The sequence below is a fragment of the Oryx dammah genome, unplaced genomic scaffold, assembly GCF_014754425.2.
Source record: "Oryx dammah isolate SB20612 unplaced genomic scaffold, SCBI_Odam_1.1 HiC_scaffold_11056, whole genome shotgun sequence".
Taxonomy (NCBI): Eukaryota; Metazoa; Chordata; class Mammalia; order Artiodactyla; family Bovidae; genus Oryx; species Oryx dammah.
In genome coordinates, this window is record NW_024080450.1 from 2,145,970 (window position 1) to 2,164,060 (window position 18,091).

At 38.5% G+C, this 18,091-nt stretch overlaps 1 protein-coding gene across 1 annotated transcript in view; it reads left to right on the top strand.

Moving 5' to 3' along the window:
* The window catches only part of LOC120860348 (WD40 repeat-containing protein SMU1), a 34,761-nt gene that overhangs the window by 6,015 nt on the left and 10,655 nt on the right, over window positions 1–18,091 (top strand). The window contains exons 4-10 of the mRNA XM_040236151.1: window positions 178–288; window positions 11,327–11,455; window positions 12,921–13,040; window positions 14,330–14,446; window positions 15,070–15,197; window positions 15,788–15,914; window positions 17,853–18,020. Of these exons, the coding sequence (XP_040092085.1) occupies window positions 178–288; window positions 11,327–11,455; window positions 12,921–13,040; window positions 14,330–14,446; window positions 15,070–15,197; window positions 15,788–15,914; window positions 17,853–18,020 (900 nt within the window). The remainder of the gene's footprint in view (window positions 1–177; window positions 289–11,326; window positions 11,456–12,920; window positions 13,041–14,329; window positions 14,447–15,069; window positions 15,198–15,787; window positions 15,915–17,852; window positions 18,021–18,091) is intronic.

Here is an 18,091-nt window from a genome sequence, read left to right on the forward strand (position 1 = left end):
AGACATCATTTTAAAAAACTAATTGATTTGATTAATCTTCTGTTTAACTGGGTAGTTTCTTAATCTTTTGCTTTTTGAATATTTCTGCTTCATTACTGTTGTTATTTTTAAAAAATAAGCACATTTATATCTTTTTCCATTTCTTGGAAATGATGCTATGCTGCTCTCCTTTTTTAGGCCTACCCCGATGGCAGTAGCAAAGAGAAGAGAAGAGCAGCCATTGCCCAGGCCTTAGCTGGGGAAGTCAGCGTGGTGCCTCCATCTCGTCTCATGGCATTGCTGGGTCAGGTAATTAAAAGTCTTTGGAACTGAAATTCCTGTGAACTCCTGGTAATGTTTCTTGTGTATAAACTCTATGTATGAGCTAAAGAAATTAACCTAAGAACTGGGAACTACCTATAGAACTGCTTGTATAGACAGCTGTGCCATGCCACATTCATCTTTCCTGGGAGTGGTAAAATGCAGAGTAGTGGTTAAGGGCATACACTCTGGAGACAGATTTAGAGTAACAATAAAATTTATTGTCTTATCTTGACATTGTTGATCATCGTGTCAGAACACTGGAACAAATATTTGCCATAGTTAGAATCTGAGCTCTCTCACTTACCGACTATGCGGTATTGGACACATTGCCTAACTTTTGATCCCATTTACTCATCATGGTGTTGTACTAAGGATTAAATGAGATAAAATGTACTTAAAGCAATTGTATATTGACTGGCACCTTGTTAAATACACAGTAAATGGTAGCTGCCAGTGGTGTTTCTTTTTAAATTTTTTTTTTAAGCCACAGTAGTAGTATTAGCTGGAGAAGGCAATGGCACCCCACTCCAGTACTCTTGCCTGGAAAATCCCATGGATGGAGGAGCCTGGTAGGCTGCAGTCCATGGGGTCGCTAAGAGTCAGACACGACTGAACGACTTCACTTTCACTTTTCACTTTCATGAATTGGAGAAGGAAATGGCAACCCACTCCAGTGTTCTTGCCTGGAGAATCCCAGGGACGGGGGAGCCTGATGGGCTGCCGTCTCTGGGGTCGCACAGAGTCAGACACGACTGAGGAGACTTAGCAGCAGCAGTAGTATTAGCATTGTCATTATTATTTATAAAGATACCTAGAGTGATGGATGTTACATAAGTAGCAGAGTTACAGGTCATTAATAGAGATGTAAATATCCTGTTTACACTCAATTTGCATTTTGAAAGGGGCCAAAAAGCTACTGTTAGAGGCTTACAGTGTTTCTGAAATTCAAAAATAAGCTGCTTTATTTCTTAATTTACTTTTTATCGAAGTGATAGGTGTGTATAATTGAAATAGTACCTCAGGGCTTTTAGAGCCTCCTTGGTGGCTCAGATGGTAAAGAATATGGCAGGCCACAGTTTATGGGGTCGCAAAGAGTCAGATATGACTCAGTGACTAACACTTTGACTTCTTAGGGCTTTTAGTGAGAAAATAGTTCCATTTGCCCTCTTCTACCTTCTTACTTCCCACAACCATTTTTAACTCTTGGCATTTACCTTTGTAGCTGAATATCATGCTTATAATGTCATATTTTGATTTTTTTTTAGAAAAAGTTTTAAACATTAACTGTTGACTTTAGTGGAAGATGATTTCTCTCTGTTCCCCACAACATGTACACAGTCTTCTTTCTCTGGGTTTTCAGTATAGTTATATGACAACTTTTGGTTAAATCATTTCAATGTTTACATTATCTTTACATCAGTATTGCTCATAGACAAAAAATAACTTTAATTTCTTATGTAATTTTGATGATTCTCTGCAGCAATTGCTTAATTTCTTTCTTTTGCCTAGTTTTCTGTGTAACTTTTGCTTCCTCATCCTGTATCGTTCCAATAAGTGTAAAAATTCTCCCTTTCCCCCTACTTGCTGATATTTTCCCTGAGGCCCTTCTCTCTCTTGTTCTCATGGTTTTCTGCACAGTGATTGTACTGGGAGTTCTTTCATCTTTATACTGAGAGTTCTGGGTCATATTTTTCAGAAACATGTTTTCCTTCTCATAGTTTAGAACCTTGTTTTAATGGAGTACTTCGGGTAACTTGCTAAGAAAGGGTACACAGAGGTAAATTTTTGAGAGTTTGCTTGTGTAAGCAATGTCTCTTACCTCTTTTTTTTTTTTTTGAAGGTTTTAGTTGTTTATTCTGAAATATAAAAAAAGTCATGAGTCCTACGACCCAGAGTTTACATACGCATGTTAACAAATTGTTTTGTTTCATAGAATTTGTGCATCTTTTTTAATGTATACATGAAATATTTTTTATGTTAAGGTTTTAGAAAAAAAACTTTTTTAAAAATATAGTTAAGAGGTAGTTACATTCAGAATCTGTCCATGAGAGCCATGCCCTCCTACAGGGTATCTTCCCAACCCAGGGATCGAACCCAGGTCTCCTGGATTACAGGCAGATTCTTTACTGTCTGAGTCACCAGGGAAGCCCAACAGTTATTAGGATAAATTAAGAAACTTAGAGGAGATTAAAAGAGATGAGGCATGGTAAGTACATAGGCAGGTTGCAGATGTTTGCCAAGAGAGAGTGTTCAGTTCAGTTCAGTTGTTGAGTCGTCTCCGACTCTTTGCAGCCCGATTGTCTGCAGCACGCCAGGCCTTCCTGTCTATCACCGACTCCTGGAGTTTACTCAAACTCACGTCCATTGAGTCGGTGATGTCATCCAACCATCTCATCCTTTCTCATCCCCATACCTCCCGCCCTCAATCTTTCCCAGCATCAGGGTCTTTTCAAATGTCAGTTCTTCACATCAGGTGGCCAAAGTATTGGAGTTTCAGCTTCAGCATCAGTCCTTTAATGAATATTCAGGACTGATTTCCTTTAGGATGGACTGGTTGGATCTCCTTGCAGTCCAAGGGACTCGCAAGTGTGTTCTCCAATACCATAGTTCAAAAGCATCAGTTCTTCGGCACTCAGCTTTCTTTATAGTCCAGCCCTTACATCCATACATGACTACTAGAAAAACCATATCTTTGACTAGACAGACCTTCGTTGGCAGAGTAATGACTCTGCTTTTTAATATGCTGGCTAGGTTGGTCATAACTTTTTTACCAAGGAGCAAGTGTCTTTAAATTTCATGGCTGTAGTCACCATCTGCAGTGATTTTAGAGCCCCCCAAAATAAAATCTGTCACTGTTTCCATTGTTTCCCCATATATTTGCCATGAAGTGATGGGACCAGATGTCATGATCTTCGTTTTCTGGATGTTGAGTTTTAAGCCAACTTTTTCATGCCTCTCTTTCACTTTGATCAACAGGCTCTTTAGTTCTCCTTCACTTTCTGCCATAAGGGTGGTGTCATCTGCATATCTGAGGTGATTGATATTTCTCCCGGCAATCTTGATTCCAGCTTGTGCTTCATCCAGCCCAGCGTTTCTCATGATGTACTCTGCATAGAAGTTAAAATATCAGGGTGACAGTATACAGCCTTGACGTACTCCTTTTCCTATTTGGAACCAGTCTGTTGTTCCATGTCCAGTTCTTAACTGTTGCTTCCTGACCTGCATACAGATTTCTCAAGAGGCAGGTCAGGTGGTCTGGTATTCCCGTCTCTTTCAGAATTTTCCACTGTTTATTGTGATCCACACAGTCAAAGGCTTTGGCATAGTCAATAAAGTAGAAATAGATGTTTTTCTGACATCTCTTGCTTTTCGATGACCCAACAGATGTTGGCAATTTGATCTCTGGTTCCTCTGCCTTTTCTAAAACCAGCTTGAACATCTGGAAGTTCACGGTTCACGTATTGCTGAAGCCTGGCTTGGAGAATTTTGAGTATCACTTTACTAGCGTGTGAGATGAGTGCAATTATGCGGTAGTTTGATCATTCTTTGGCATTGCCTTTCTTTGGGATTGGAATGAAAACTGACCTTTTCCAGTCCTGTGGCCACTGCTGAGTTTTCCAAATTTGCTGGCATATTGAGTGCAGCACTTTCACAGCATCATCTTTTAGGATTTGAAATAGCTCAACTGGAATTCCATCACCTCCATTAGCTTTGTTAGTAGTGATGTTTCCTAAGGCCCACTTGACTTTCCATTCCAGGATGTCTGGCTCTAGGTGAGTGATCATACCATCGTGATTATCTGGGTCGTGAAGATCTTTTTTGTACAATTCTTCTGTGTCTTCTTCCACCTCTTCTTAGTATCTTCTGCTTCTGTTAGGTCCATACCATTTCTGTCCTTAATTGTGCCCATCTTTGCATGAAGTTTTCCCTTGGTATCTCTAATTTTCTTGAAGAGATCTCTATTCTTTCCCATTCTATTGTTTTCCTCTATTTCTTTGCATTGATCACTGAAGAAGGCTTTCTTATCTCTCCTTGCTATTCTTTGGAACTCTGCATTCAAATGAGTATATCTTTCCTTTTCTCCTTTGCCTTTCATATCTCTTCTTTTCACAGCTATTTGTAAGGCCTCCTCAGACAACCATTTTGCCTTTTTGCATTTCTTTTTCTTGGGGATGGTCTTGATCCCTGCATCCTGTATAACGTCACGAACCTCTGTCCATAGTTCTTCAGGCACTCTATCAGATCTAATCCCTTGAATATATTTGTCACTTCCACTGTATAATCGTAAGGGATTTGGTTTAGGTCATACCTGAATGGTCTGGTGGTTTTGCTTATTTTCTTCAATTTAAGTCTGAATTTGGCAATAAGGGGTTCATGAACTGAGCCACAGTCAGCTCCCAGTCTTGTTTTTGCTGACTGTATAGAGCTTCTTTATCTTTGGCTGCAAAGGATATAATCAGTCTGACTTTAGTATTGACCTTCTGGTGATGTCCGTGTATAGAATCTTCTCTTGTGTTGTTGGAAGAGGGTTTTTGCTATGACCAGTGCCTTCTCTTGGCAAAACTCTATTAGCCTTTGCCCTGCTTCATTTAGTACTCCAAGGCCAAATTTGCCTGTTACTTCAGATATTTCTTGACTTCCTACTTTTGCATTCCAGCCCCCTGTAATGAAAAGGACATCTTTTTGGGTTGTTAGTTCTTCAAAGTCTACAAATTAAAAGTCTTCATAGAACTATTCAACTTCAGCTTCTTCAGCATTACTGGTCAGAGCATAGACTTGGATTACTTTAATATTGAATGGTTTGCACTGGAAATGAACAGAGATCATTCTGTCGTCTTTGAGATTGCATCCAAGTACTGCATTTCGGACTCTTTTGTTGACTATGATGGCTGCTCCATTTCTTCTAAGGGATTCCTGCCCACAGTAGTAGATTTAAAAGTCATCTGAGTTAAATTCACCCTTTCCAGTCCAGTTTAGTTCGCTGATTCCTAGAATGTTGACATTCACTGTTTCCATCTCCTGTTTGAGCACTTTCAATTTGCCTTGATTCATGAACCTAACATTCCAGGTTCCTATCCAATATTGCTCTTTACATCATCGAACTTTACTTCCATTATCAGTCACATCCACAACTGGGTGTTATTTTTGCTTTAGTTCTATCTCTTCATTCTTTCTGGAGTTATTTCTCCACTGATCTCCGGTAGCATATTGGGCACCCACTGACCTGGGGAGTTCATCTTTCAGTGTCCTATCTTTTTACCTTTTCATACTTTTCATGGGATTCTCAAGACAAGAATACTGAAGTGGTTTGCCATTCCCTTCTCAGTTCTTGTTAGAACTCTACACCGTACCCATCCATCCTGGGTGGCCCTACACGGCATGGCTCATAGTTACATTGAGTTAGACAAGCATATGGTCCATGTGATCAGATTGGTTAGTTTTCTGTGATTGTGGTTTTCAGTCTCCCTGCCCTCTGATGGAGAAAGGTAAGAGGCTTATGGAAGCTTCTTGATGAGAGAGACTGACTAAGGGGAAAACTGGGTCTTGTTCTGATGGGCGGAACCACGCTCAGTAAATCTTTAATCCAATTTTCTGTTGATGGGTAGGAGTGTGTTAAGAAGGCCAGGAACAGAGACTTAGGGTGATATTTTAAAGAAAGTTACCACTTCCACCATTAATATAGTAGGCTAAATTTCATGCCTAGCTCCCAAACTGTGTATGCAGCAAGGGCATGCTCAGCTTTTTGTTGAGAAATTATGCATAAACTGAGGGAGGGGGTGGGGATGGGATAATGGGTAAGGTAGTTGGTTCATTATTCAGTCAGTCTGTAGTTCTTACACATAGAAATTGAATCCCCTAAAATAGGGAAACTGGGATGATAGTGCAAGTTACTTTTTTCCTGAATTGTTTTTATTGTTGTTGGTGTGTTAAATCGAAGCATAGTTGATTTACACTGATGTGTTATTTTCAGGTTATGGCAAAGTGATGCTGTTTTCTTTTTCTCTCCTTTCCTCCCAGCCTCCCTGTTTCCCCCTCTCTCTCGTTCTCTCTCTATATATTTATATATATGTGTTCAGTTCAGTTCAGTCGCTCAGTCGTGTCCGACTCTTTGTGACCCCATGAATCGCAGCACACCAGGCCTCCCTGTCCATCACCAACTCTTGGAGTTCACTCAAACTCACGTCCATCGAGTCGGTGATGCCATCCAGCCATCTCATCCTCAATCGTCTCCCCTTTTCCTCCTGCCCCCAATCCCTCCCAGCATCAGAGTCTTTTCCAGTGAGTCAACTCTTCGCATGAGGTGGCCAAAGTACTGGAGTTTCAGCTTTAGCATCCTTTCTTCCAAAGAACACCCAGGGCTGATCTCCTTCAGAATGGACTGGTTAGATCTCCTTGCAGTCCAAGGGACTCTCAAGAGTCTCCTCCAACACCACAGTTCAAAAGCATCAATTCTTCGGCGCTCAGCTTTCTTCACAGTCCAACTCTCGCATCTATACATGACCACTGGAAAAACCATAGCCTTGACTAGATGGACCTTTGTTGGCAAAGTAATGTCTCTGCTTTTGAATATGCTATCTAGGTTGATCATAACTTTCCTTCCAAGGAGTAAGCGTCTTTTAATTTCATGGCTGCAGTCACCATCTGCAGTGATTTTGAAGCCCCCAAAAATAAAGTCTGACACTATTTCCACTGTTTCCCCATATATTTCCCACAAAGTGATGGGACCAGATGCCATGATCTTCGTTTTCTGAATGTTGAGCTTTAAGCCAGCTTTTTCACTCTCCTCTTCACTCTCATCAAGAGGCTTTTTAGTTCCTCTTCACTTTCTGCCATAAGGGTGGTGTCATTTGCATATCTGAGGTTATTGATATATACCTTGTGTATATCATACCCACCTTGTGTAATTAGGTTTCATTTTTATCTGTTCTTCTTGGTTTCCAAGCTGATCCATTCTCTTTGCAGCTTCTTAAATTTAACGTTTTTCTTCTGCTATTACTTTTTTCATTCTCTGTGTCTTTTGGGGTTATGTACCTTTTTTATTCCTTTATTATTGTCACTTCAGTGAGGTTTCTAGAAAGAGTGGAAATAAACTCATGCTTTCCTCCACATTTAATTGGTTAGATATGAGGAGTGAGTGAGGCTTTCATTGTGGGTTGCCCTTTTAGGATTCTGTCTTCACTGACTTGGTGGAGAATATAAAAAGAAGGGCAGGTTTGTTAGGATGGAGTTAGAGACTGGATGAAGCAGACCATCAGTTTGGGATGTACTAATTTTGAAGTTCTTTGGGACATACAAGTGGAGATGTACAGTGTATGTACTGGGATTTGTGATTCTGAACTTCAACTTTGAGGTTTTGGCTATGGTTATAGATTTGGAAATTGCAGTGGTAATTGAAGCCATATATGAAAATATGACTACTTAGGAAAAGCAGGTAGACTAGGAAGAGTAAGCAACAGTTAGAACTGGACATGGAACAACAACAGACTGGTTCCAAACAGGAAAAGGAGTACGTCAAGGCTGTGTATTGTCACCCTGCTGATTTAACTTATATGCAGAGTACATCATGAGAAACTCTGGACTGGAAGAAACACAAGCTGGAATCCAGATTGCCAGGAGAAATATCAATAACCTAAGATATGCAGATGACACCACCCTTATGGCAGAAAGTGAAGAGGAACTAAAAAAAACTTCTTGATGAAAGTGAAAGTAGAGAGTGAAAAAGTTGGCCTAAAGCTCAACATTCAGAAAACGAAGATTATGGCATCTGGTCCCATCACTTCATGGGAAATAGATGGGGAAACAGTGGAAACAGTGTCAGACTTTATTTTGGGGGGCTCCAAAATCACTGCAGATGGTGACTGCAGCTATGAAATTAAAAGACGCTTACTCCTTGGAAGGAAAGTTATGACCAACCTAGACAGCATATTGAAAAGCAGAGACATTACTTTGCCAACAAAGGTCCGTCTAGTCAAGGCTATGGTTTTTCCAGTGGTCATGTATGGATGTGAGAGTTGGACTGTGAAGAAGGCTGAGCACCAAAGAATTGATGCTTTTGAACTGTGGTGTTGGAGAAGACTCTTGAGAGTCCCTTGGACTGCAAGGAGATCCAACCAGTCCATCCTGAAGGAGATCAGCCCTGGGATTTCTTTGGAAGGAACGATGCTAAAGCTGAAACTCCAGTACTTTGGCCACCTCATGCGAAGAGTTGACTCATTGGAAAAGACTTTGATGCTGGGAGGGATTGGGGGCAGGAGGAAAAGGGGACGACAGAGGATGAGATGGCTGGATGGCATCACGGACTCGATGGATGTGAGTCTGAGTGAACTCCAGGAGTTGTTGATGTACAGGGAAGCCTGGCGTGCTGCGATTCATAGGGTTGCAAAGAGTCAGACATGACTGAGCGAGTGAACTGAACTGAAGAAGGGTAAAAAGTTGAGAAGAAAGCCATAGGGAACACTTAAAGTCCATAGGGTAAACAGAGAAGGGAACAACCAGAGAGATGAAAAGGGAAACCAGGAAGAATAGGGTTAGAAAAAGCAGTAGGAGTTTCAAGCAGATGAGTGGTTATTGTAGTTGGGAAGAGCCAAGAGCATGGAGATTAGGGTCAGAAAGGAGTCTGATTTTGGTCATAGGGATATCTGAGATGAGCTTCCAGTGGAAAGATGGGGATATAAGTTATGTTATAGCAAGTTAGAAGCAAATTAACTGAGACGTGAAGACAGCAAGTATAGGTGACTTAATGAAGCTTGGTAGTTAAAAGAAGATGAGGGTGATGTAGAAGGAAGAGGGCCATAGTAGCTGTGAAGAGCAGAGGGTAAGAGAAGGGTTTTTGTTTTTTCCTTTAAAAGATGGGAGTGATTTGAAACTGCTGTAGACTAAAGGTAAAGAGTGCAGAGAGTACCCATTGATTGGAGATAAGTCCTCTGGTCATTATAGTAAAATATGAAAAATAAGCAAAATATGGATTTTGAAAAGAAAAAAAACAGTATTTAGAAACATTAAATATTTCAACTATAGTGATCATAGAATATTTGAAAATTTAGTAAATTTGTGAGATATAAAATATACAGAAGTTGATTGCATTTCTGTATATCAGCACTAGCCAGTTCAAATATTCAGTGAAAACAGAGTTCTTGTTTATACAATATAAAAATTCTGGCCCCAACTTTTGTGGGGGAAAAATGATTTCCATTTTTTAATAAAGCAGAATCCTTTCAAAGCTTCCAGGAGAAATAAATTTGAGAAGATGGTAAAACATTGATTTTCCTGGGTAAGACTAACAGTTGATACCACTTCACAGTAGGTTTAAAACTGTATCACAAAAGAATTCTAGTATTCATCTGGAAATATAAACTTAGAGAAGTATATTCATTGAAGAAATTTTGGGAAGAATGTTGAACATATTAGCCCTAGAAATAGTGAAGCATTTAACAGAGGTTCGTAGTTTAAATCATTTTGGTAGTTAGCATCCAGTGCAACAGCAGTGCAAGAAATTGACCCTATTATTTATCAGAATTCAGTAGATGCTAATGAGACTGTCACAGAACCTACGAACAGGAAGAATTATTTAGCGTATGGTTTTGGGGCACCTACTTTAGAATAGGGGAGAAATGTCAGATCAGAGTCTTCTCTCATATTTTATAATCATAATTTCAGATATATATTTTAAGAATACAGATCTACTTAGGCAGTAATATATCAGACCTCCTATTACAGGATTTCCTGTGATTAGGGAGTAGACACCAAGGTTAAGGTCAACAAATTTCATTACTTGAGAGTTTAACTTAAATGAAACCTTTAAAAGCTAAAATAAATAGGTAGATTGGGAAAAAAAATTCTTTTTGGGAAACATGAACAGATAGAATATCTTGATCACATTAAAAAGCTTACAAATTGATAAGAAAGATGTGTGCCATTTCGTTCATATAAGTGAACAAATAGCATGAGTAAACAGTTAACAGAAGTATATGTCGTTAACAAACATGTATTAATAGAAAAGGTTAGACTAATCAGAGAACTTACTAAAAGTAGGGCATAATTTTCCACTCATTAGAGTTTTTAAATGACATCCAAAATTATTCAGTTTTGTTGATATAACAAAGGGAAAAGAGAATAAACACTGATCATGTCCCTGTGCTGTGTAACATATTGTTTCATCCCTTCATCAACTCTAGGAATTAGGCTTTTTTCTGGACTTTTAGTTGGCAAATTAGGGATTCAGAATAGCTTAGTTGACAAACTAGGGCCGTCTGTCTCCAAAGTCCATGGTTTTTCCATTCCCTATGATGCAGTTGTGATTGCTATTGTAGTTGTGTCTTTTTGGGAGAACATTTTGGTAGTGTGTCTAAAGAGCCTAGCCGTTTGTGTTCATTTTTCAATTCAGTAATTTCTGTTCTAGGAATCTATTCTGGGGGGGAGTATCCTGATAATAGAAAAAGCCTTACATCCAAGGCTATTCATTGAAGGATTATTTAGATGAGTGCAAAAATTAGAGGCAATATAAATGTCCATTAATATATTAAATAAGCTATGAAACATCCACTAGTAGAGAATATAATGTTAGAATAGAAAATGTTAAGTTATGTTGGTTATGTCATAGCATGATATAATGATAGGTGAAAACAGGGTATTAAATTTTACATAAGGTATAATTACAGGTATATAAATTAAACATGTTGGGGGAAAATACTAAAAGGTAACATATGAAATGCTAATTGTAGCTGTGTTTGGATGTTGGAAACTATGGGAAATTTTTGTTTTTCAAACTTTATTTATAATAGGAGTCACACCTATTAAGAGAATGGCTGTAGAAACTTGGACCCATTAGCTCTGAGAATCCCCTTCCACCTTGAGATCAACCTCTTGTCCTAGAACACACAGAATAGCCCAGGCTGTGTTGTGTTTGGATGGCCAGAGATGATGGGTCTGGATGACTCTCACTTCCTGTGAACCTCACCCTTTCAGGCTTTGAGGAATTAGGACAAAGTTTTAAAAGCACCCAAGTGGATTTCTTTTCTCATAGGCATTGAAGTGGCAGCAGCACCAAGGATTGCTTCCTCCTGGCATGACCATAGATTTGTTCAGAGGCAAAGCAGCTGTCAAAGATGTAGAAGAAGAAAAGTTTCCTACACAGCTGAGCAGGCATATTAAGGTAGGATCCTTGGACCGCCCAGTTGGTAATCACTTGCTGGGGACTCAGCGTATGCTTACTCAGCCTGGCCCTGTGCCAGTAGCTTGGGTTGGGGAGTAGAAGTCATTCTTCAGCTCTGACAACATTCATGGTTGCTGCTGGTGACCACTGAGGCCCCCCTGTGGCCCGGCAATGGCACACTTAGCTGCATTACCAAGTGGACATTCATTGAACACTGACCCATCATCTGCCCTTGGACTTTCTCCCAGGAACCCTACATTTGGAAAAACACTTTAGCTCTTAAGTTAAACCTGGGACTAAAAACCATGAACTCTCTTATGTAATTTTCCTGTTCAACAGTTGTGTTTTTGCCTGCTATATGTTTGGCAAAGGACCAGGCCTGGATTGGAAAGTGGGCTTCAGTGGTGTTTGAGGAAAATAGTTTTATCATCTTAATGGCTGGTTCTTGGTGTTTTTTTGCCCCCCCCCCCCTTTTTTTTCTTTCTGAGACTTTTCTAGTAAAAAGCAAAATGAGGTAATTGTTGCAGTTCCCAGAATTATAACTGTATTTGCTACTTGACCATCTTCTTTTTATTCCTTTCTATTATAGTTTCTTTTTGGATTTGTGCTCTGATTGAGTTTATAGATTTAAAAATATTTCATAACATCTTTGGCTTAGTATTTTGAATTTGTCTTTTCTGGATTATATGTTCTGACTTGCATGTAAAGATATTTTTGAGCGGCACTTTTACTTACCTTGGCAAAAGCCTTGTGACAAATAGAAATCCATTAAATTATGCTGCTGGACTAAGATTTTCTGTTTTAAACACTTCCTTTTGGGCCATTTAAAATGAGACTCATAATAGAGCTTTTCTCTGTTCTCATCTGTCTAATGTACTGTAGTTTCCATCTGTTAATGGAAACATCAGTGCTGATAAATGCTTCGGATACATTTCCCAAGCATTTCTGTCAGCTCTAATTGGTTCTCTTAGAGTTAGTCAGTCACACATTATCACTTGTTTAGATGAAGGTCATAAAAAGAAACAGTGATAATAAAATTTGTTTAAAAAATAGTGTAGGAAAACAACTATTTTGAAAAAAATGAATTTTTCCCCCAGATTAAAAAAAAAAAAAGGAACATATGCCATATTAAGTTAGTGTGAAAATTATGTTAACAGTGACTGATTCTGCTTACTGTTTGAGTTAACAGGATTATTTGTTCTAAGTCCGTTGCTAAAATAGTTTTTTTGTTTGCTTTTCTTTGGAAATACCAACGTCATTAAAAAAAAATCAAATTAGTTTCAATGGTGAACCTCAATGTTAAACTGGTTGGAGAGAATATATCAAGCATTTCTTTGTGTTCCAAATTCTGTAATATAGGCTCGCTATGACTGTGCTAGGGCCAAGCTCTCTAAAGATTAAAGTGGGAATTGTTTTAAGGCTACTAGATAAAAATGCATCTGTTTCATTGTTTCATTTGAAACAGTTTGGTCAGAAATCACATGTGGAGTGTGCTCGATTTTCTCCAGATGGTCAATATCTGGTTACTGGGTCTGTTGACGGATTCATTGAAGTATGGAACTTTACGACTGGAAAAATCAGAAAGGTAAAGTATTTTAAATATATAAATTTTTCTAGTAGGAGAATTATCTGTTATTGTTTTTAAGTTATTTGTTACAGTTGCAATTTAAATTTAGTTTTTGAATGGTTAAGATGTACATCTGATAAAACATTTTATAAAACAGAACAGTTATTCAGTAAAGGCTCTTGTTCCCCACTTTTGTCCCTCAGCCAGTCAATTCCCTTCTTTGGTGCAGCCAGAGTTACCAGTTTCTTGTGTAATCTTTATGGAATATTCTATGTGTATATGTAAGCAGTGGCTTATTGTTTATAGTCTAACCTTTTCGTAGTACTAATTGCATTTCTCTTATCACGAATGAAGTGGAATATCCTTATATGTGAAAAGCCACCAGTATTTCCTAGTCTGTGAAGTCTGTTCATATCCTTGGCCCATTTCTCTTTTGGACTACTTCTTAGTGATTAAGTAGCTCTTTGTAGTTTGAGGAAATCAACCTTGGTAATATGCATTGCAAATATTTTTCAGCTTTGATTTTTGTCTTTTGACTTAATGTATGGTTTTGCTTTGTACAGGTAACAGTTTTTTGTATCATCATATTTTATCCATCTTTTCTCCCACGATTTATTCAAATACTTCTATGTTTCTGTGTTTAGTTTTTGATCCATCTGGCATTTGATTAGGGTGATAAAATTGGCATAGATCTAGCTTAACTTTCCCAAATAGCTGTTTAGTGACTAACCACTGATTTAAAATGTAATCTTTATGATTACTAAATTCCACTCCACATATAGTGGATTTATGAGTGGTTTTCACTTTCTACATTGTATATTTCTTTACAGTTTGCCTTTTTTTTTTTTTAACCATGAAACAGTCTCACTTTATAATTAGAAAAAATAAAGATATTTCATTGTGAACAGTAATGGATGATAAAAGAAAAATAACAAGTACAATAATCAATACATGATTTTAGGAAAGGTAGCTGACTGTGGAAAAATGTTTCTCATGTCATACCATTAAATAAATTCAGATTTATTAAAAATGTACAATATGAAACTGTAGGGAAATTTTGCTGAGAAAGGATTAGTAAGCAAAAGATGTAGGCTGTTACATCTGTATTTTTTCTTTATTTGAATTGTGTAAAAAAGGTACTCCCAGTGTTACCAGTTGTTCATCAGGATAACGTGCATGACACTGCTATTTGCTTTGGAGATTTAATTAGCACAGTCTACCATTCTGCTTCCAGTAAGTTTGTAGAGACTTGGGGTAACTGGTGTTTTTGTGATATTTTGATAATTGCGTATCATTGTTTCCTTTAGGATCTTAAGTACCAGGCACAGGATAACTTTATGATGATGGATGATGCTGTTCTCTGTATGTGCTTCAGCAGAGATACAGAAATGTTAGCAACTGGTGCCCAAGATGGAAAAATCAAGGTATGAATTAGAGGCATGAACTCTTATATGTAGACATTTTGAGAATTCTGTGATGAGCTAGTCCCTACATAGGGTTTTTTTTTAACTACTCTTTATTGAGTATCAACTTTATACCAGTCACTTTAGTTATTATTTAACCCTAATAATAACTCTGCTTACAGAGGTCCAATAATTTAAAGTCACACAATTGGTGATAGATTTGGGACTTAGATCTGCTCGTGCCCTTTCTCCTGTGCCACCATAGCTTACCTTATTTGGTGTGTTTTGCTTTGGGGTGGTGGTCTGCAAATGCTTAGCAGTGATCAGCTATGGCTTGTATTTAATTGCTGGTCAAATACCCTGGGCTAGATAAAATACAGAAATAGTCTCTGCTAAGTGAACTTAAGAGTCTAAATTTTTGTTTTAATAATTTAAAAGGAAAGAGGTTTAAGTTTCAGAGGATTCAAGTTGTCATGTACTTTGAGAACCTGGCATATCATATTGAGCTGTTGGCATGCATTTTTCATGCTGTTTTTAGTACCTTAGTGAGCCCTGTATTTTGCCTGTCTCTGCAGTGTGGGAGTGGGACATGGGACACTGTATTAGGTACAAGTTTTTACTATTCTTTTTTCAAAAAAATAAAGGTATGGAAGATTCAGAGTGGACAGTGTTTAAGGAGATTTGAAAGGGCACACAGCAAAGGTGTCACCTGTCTAAGCTTCTCTAAGGATAGCAGTCAGATCCTTAGTGCCTCTTTTGACCAGACAATTAGGTAAGTAAGAATCTCCAAAATGCCCTCACTTTTGTTTGATGTGATGAAACTTCAGAGGGAGGTACTAGTTAGTGATTATTATGTTTTCACCAGGATTCCTTTATATGGAGAGTGAGGGAATAAATGAGTAATAAATAAATGTGAGACCTTATTTCCCCAAAGTACAGCTGACACAGTGCTATTGTGCTGTCCATTTGGGTCTTTACCCAGAAGAGAGATCAGAAGGGGATTTTAGCAGCGCTTCATGTTTCTCAGAGTGTGGTCTGTGGACCCACCTGCATCAGAGTCACCTTAGGGAGCATGTGACAAATACAGATTCCTGGGACCCAGCAGAGACCTAGAAGTCTGTCGCTGAACAGAAGCTTGTGGTATCAGTGGCCTATCTTCCACTCTCTCTGCAAAGCTTTTGGTTTGGTTTTGTTTGACTGTTAGACATAATGAAAATACTACTGCATACATAATTGAATAGTCCCTGTTCTTAATATTTTAACATGAGCTTCTATAATTCATCTAAAATGCTTTCAACACTTGGTTCCAACCACAGTATACAGGATATTAATTGCTATTTTCATTTGCTTTTATTGTGATAGAATTCATGGTTTAAAATCTGGAAAAACCCTGAAGGAATTCCGTGGCCATTCCTCCTTTGTTAATGAAGCAACCTTTACACAGGATGGACATTATATTATCAGTGCATCCTCTGATGGCACTGTAAAGGTTAAGTATTTGCTACTGATTTATTTTGGGGTGTCTATTCCATTTTTTCTATTTTGCCCTTTGAGGAGTTTTCAGTGGTGATAATGGTGATAGTTATGGTGGCTAAACCTCTTTATGCTGTATTTTAGCCATAATTGAGATCTGTGCCAATAATCACAATCTGTGGGTAATTCCTGTTGGCCTAGGACCTCAAATCTCAAACCTACAGGCTATATGATATGTAGGAAAAGGTGTAGAGTTCTAAACTTAAGTCAACTCCTGTTTACAGTGGTTACATTTGACTTTGCCACAACATCAAATGGTCTTCCTGCAACAGTCAAATTCACGAAGGGCTCAGTGGCAGAGTAAATAGGTCTCTTTTATTGCAGAGCTTCACCCCATACCCAGCCCCCCACATTAGGACGTTTCTGATAGCATTAATGAGGAACAAGATGGTGTAGAGTAGAACTAAGTCCTCTTAGTTACTTGCTACCTTCAGCTCTCAGCTGAAAGTAATAGATCTTCAGTGCCTTAAGAGATTTAGTTATTTCAAGAGAGGGCATCATTTCCTAGAAAAGGTGGGTAGTCCAAATTGAAAATTGCTAGAGATCATTGAGACACCCCATTTACATTGTACATCTGCTTTTAAGTTGCCTTTTGTAAGTGAATGTTCTCTGGCAGAAGACCTAAACGTCCTAACACAGATCCCTAACAGTCAGATCCCTTTCTGTGATGGCTTGGGAACTGAACCAGAAATTTGAAGGTAGGAGATGTACTCTTCCTCAGGATGGAACAGAAATACACAGAGTTCTTGGTGCTTTAGTCATGGGGTTTGCCCTCTCTGTGCTGTGAATATGGGCCTTACAGCCTATAGGACTGTGAGGTGGTTTGTATAGGTCTCTTTGTTTTGTAGTCCTTTCCTTTAGGTTTTACAGCAGGTGGGGTAAAATATCTCACTGACTTTTTGGACAGAAAACTCTAGAAGTCCCTTGATCACCAGAATATCCATTTCTCTTCTAGGTTGCTGGGCTTTAGAGAGGCAATTGGGGGAGGTGATACTGTATTATTAAGGAAATAAATATTGAGACAACTAGTGGGGCAGCTATTTCCTCCTTTATCTAGGTATTTATTCAGCATCCATTTTGTGCTAGGCTCCATTGAAGGCACAGGAGAAACACAGCATAGGCATGCCTTTGAGGTTTTTATATCATCACTACTCATGATGTGAGTAGTATCCAGACACAGGCAACAGTTGGTTCATCCCTTCTCTAAGCATGTTTCAGACTTCAGTAACTATGATGTCTGATTATCTGCGTCAGTTCATAATAGTTCAGAAGGACAAGGTAAAAAGCATTAGGATGGAGAACTATTAGAAGAGGTATTGGACTGGGAGAGGTCATACAAGTGGCCAAGATTAGCCTCCGCTTCATGGATCCTCACTTGTGGCTGTTGACATTGTGACTTCTGTGGAGTGGTTCTCAGTACAAACTGAATCATTTGTGGAGCTTTTAAAAAAATACACAAAGCTACATACATCCCACCCTAGACCCACCAAATTTGAATCTCAGCATCCTGAGCATATAAATCTAAAAACCCCTCATTTCATTTTGATATCCAGAGACCGGGTAGCTTTCTGGTTGTTTATGACAGTAGCAGTGTTGACACATAGCTAATTTCAAAGTTAGGAAGCTTGTTAGCCAAGGGAAATTTTGTAGGAAAAGAGCATAATTTAAAAAGTTTTATTATTTAGCTTTCTGATTTTTTGTTGTTTTTATCAGTTAATCAGCAAATAGGGGAGTTCTTTTGTATATGGCAATGCTAGATATTTGGACTGTAAGCAGCTTTTTTTTTTTAAGTCCTTTTTTTTTTTTTTAAATAACTTAATTTTCAACCCTCAGACTTTAGAAATTGCTGCACTCTCACCCCTAAATGTTTATGCCTTATGTTTTGGTGTTGTAGATCTGGAACATGAAGACCACAGAATGTTCAAATACCTTTAAATCCTTGGGCAGCACTGCTGGGACAGACATCACTGTCAACAGTGTGATCCTGCTTCCTAAAAACCCAGAGCACTTTGTGGTTTGCAACAGATCCAACACAGTGGTCATCATGAACATGCAAGGACAGGTGAGTGCTCAGAATGTGCCTTTCCTCGGGCCCTGTGGGTAGTTCCCTAGTCAGAGAGACTTGGTCCTATA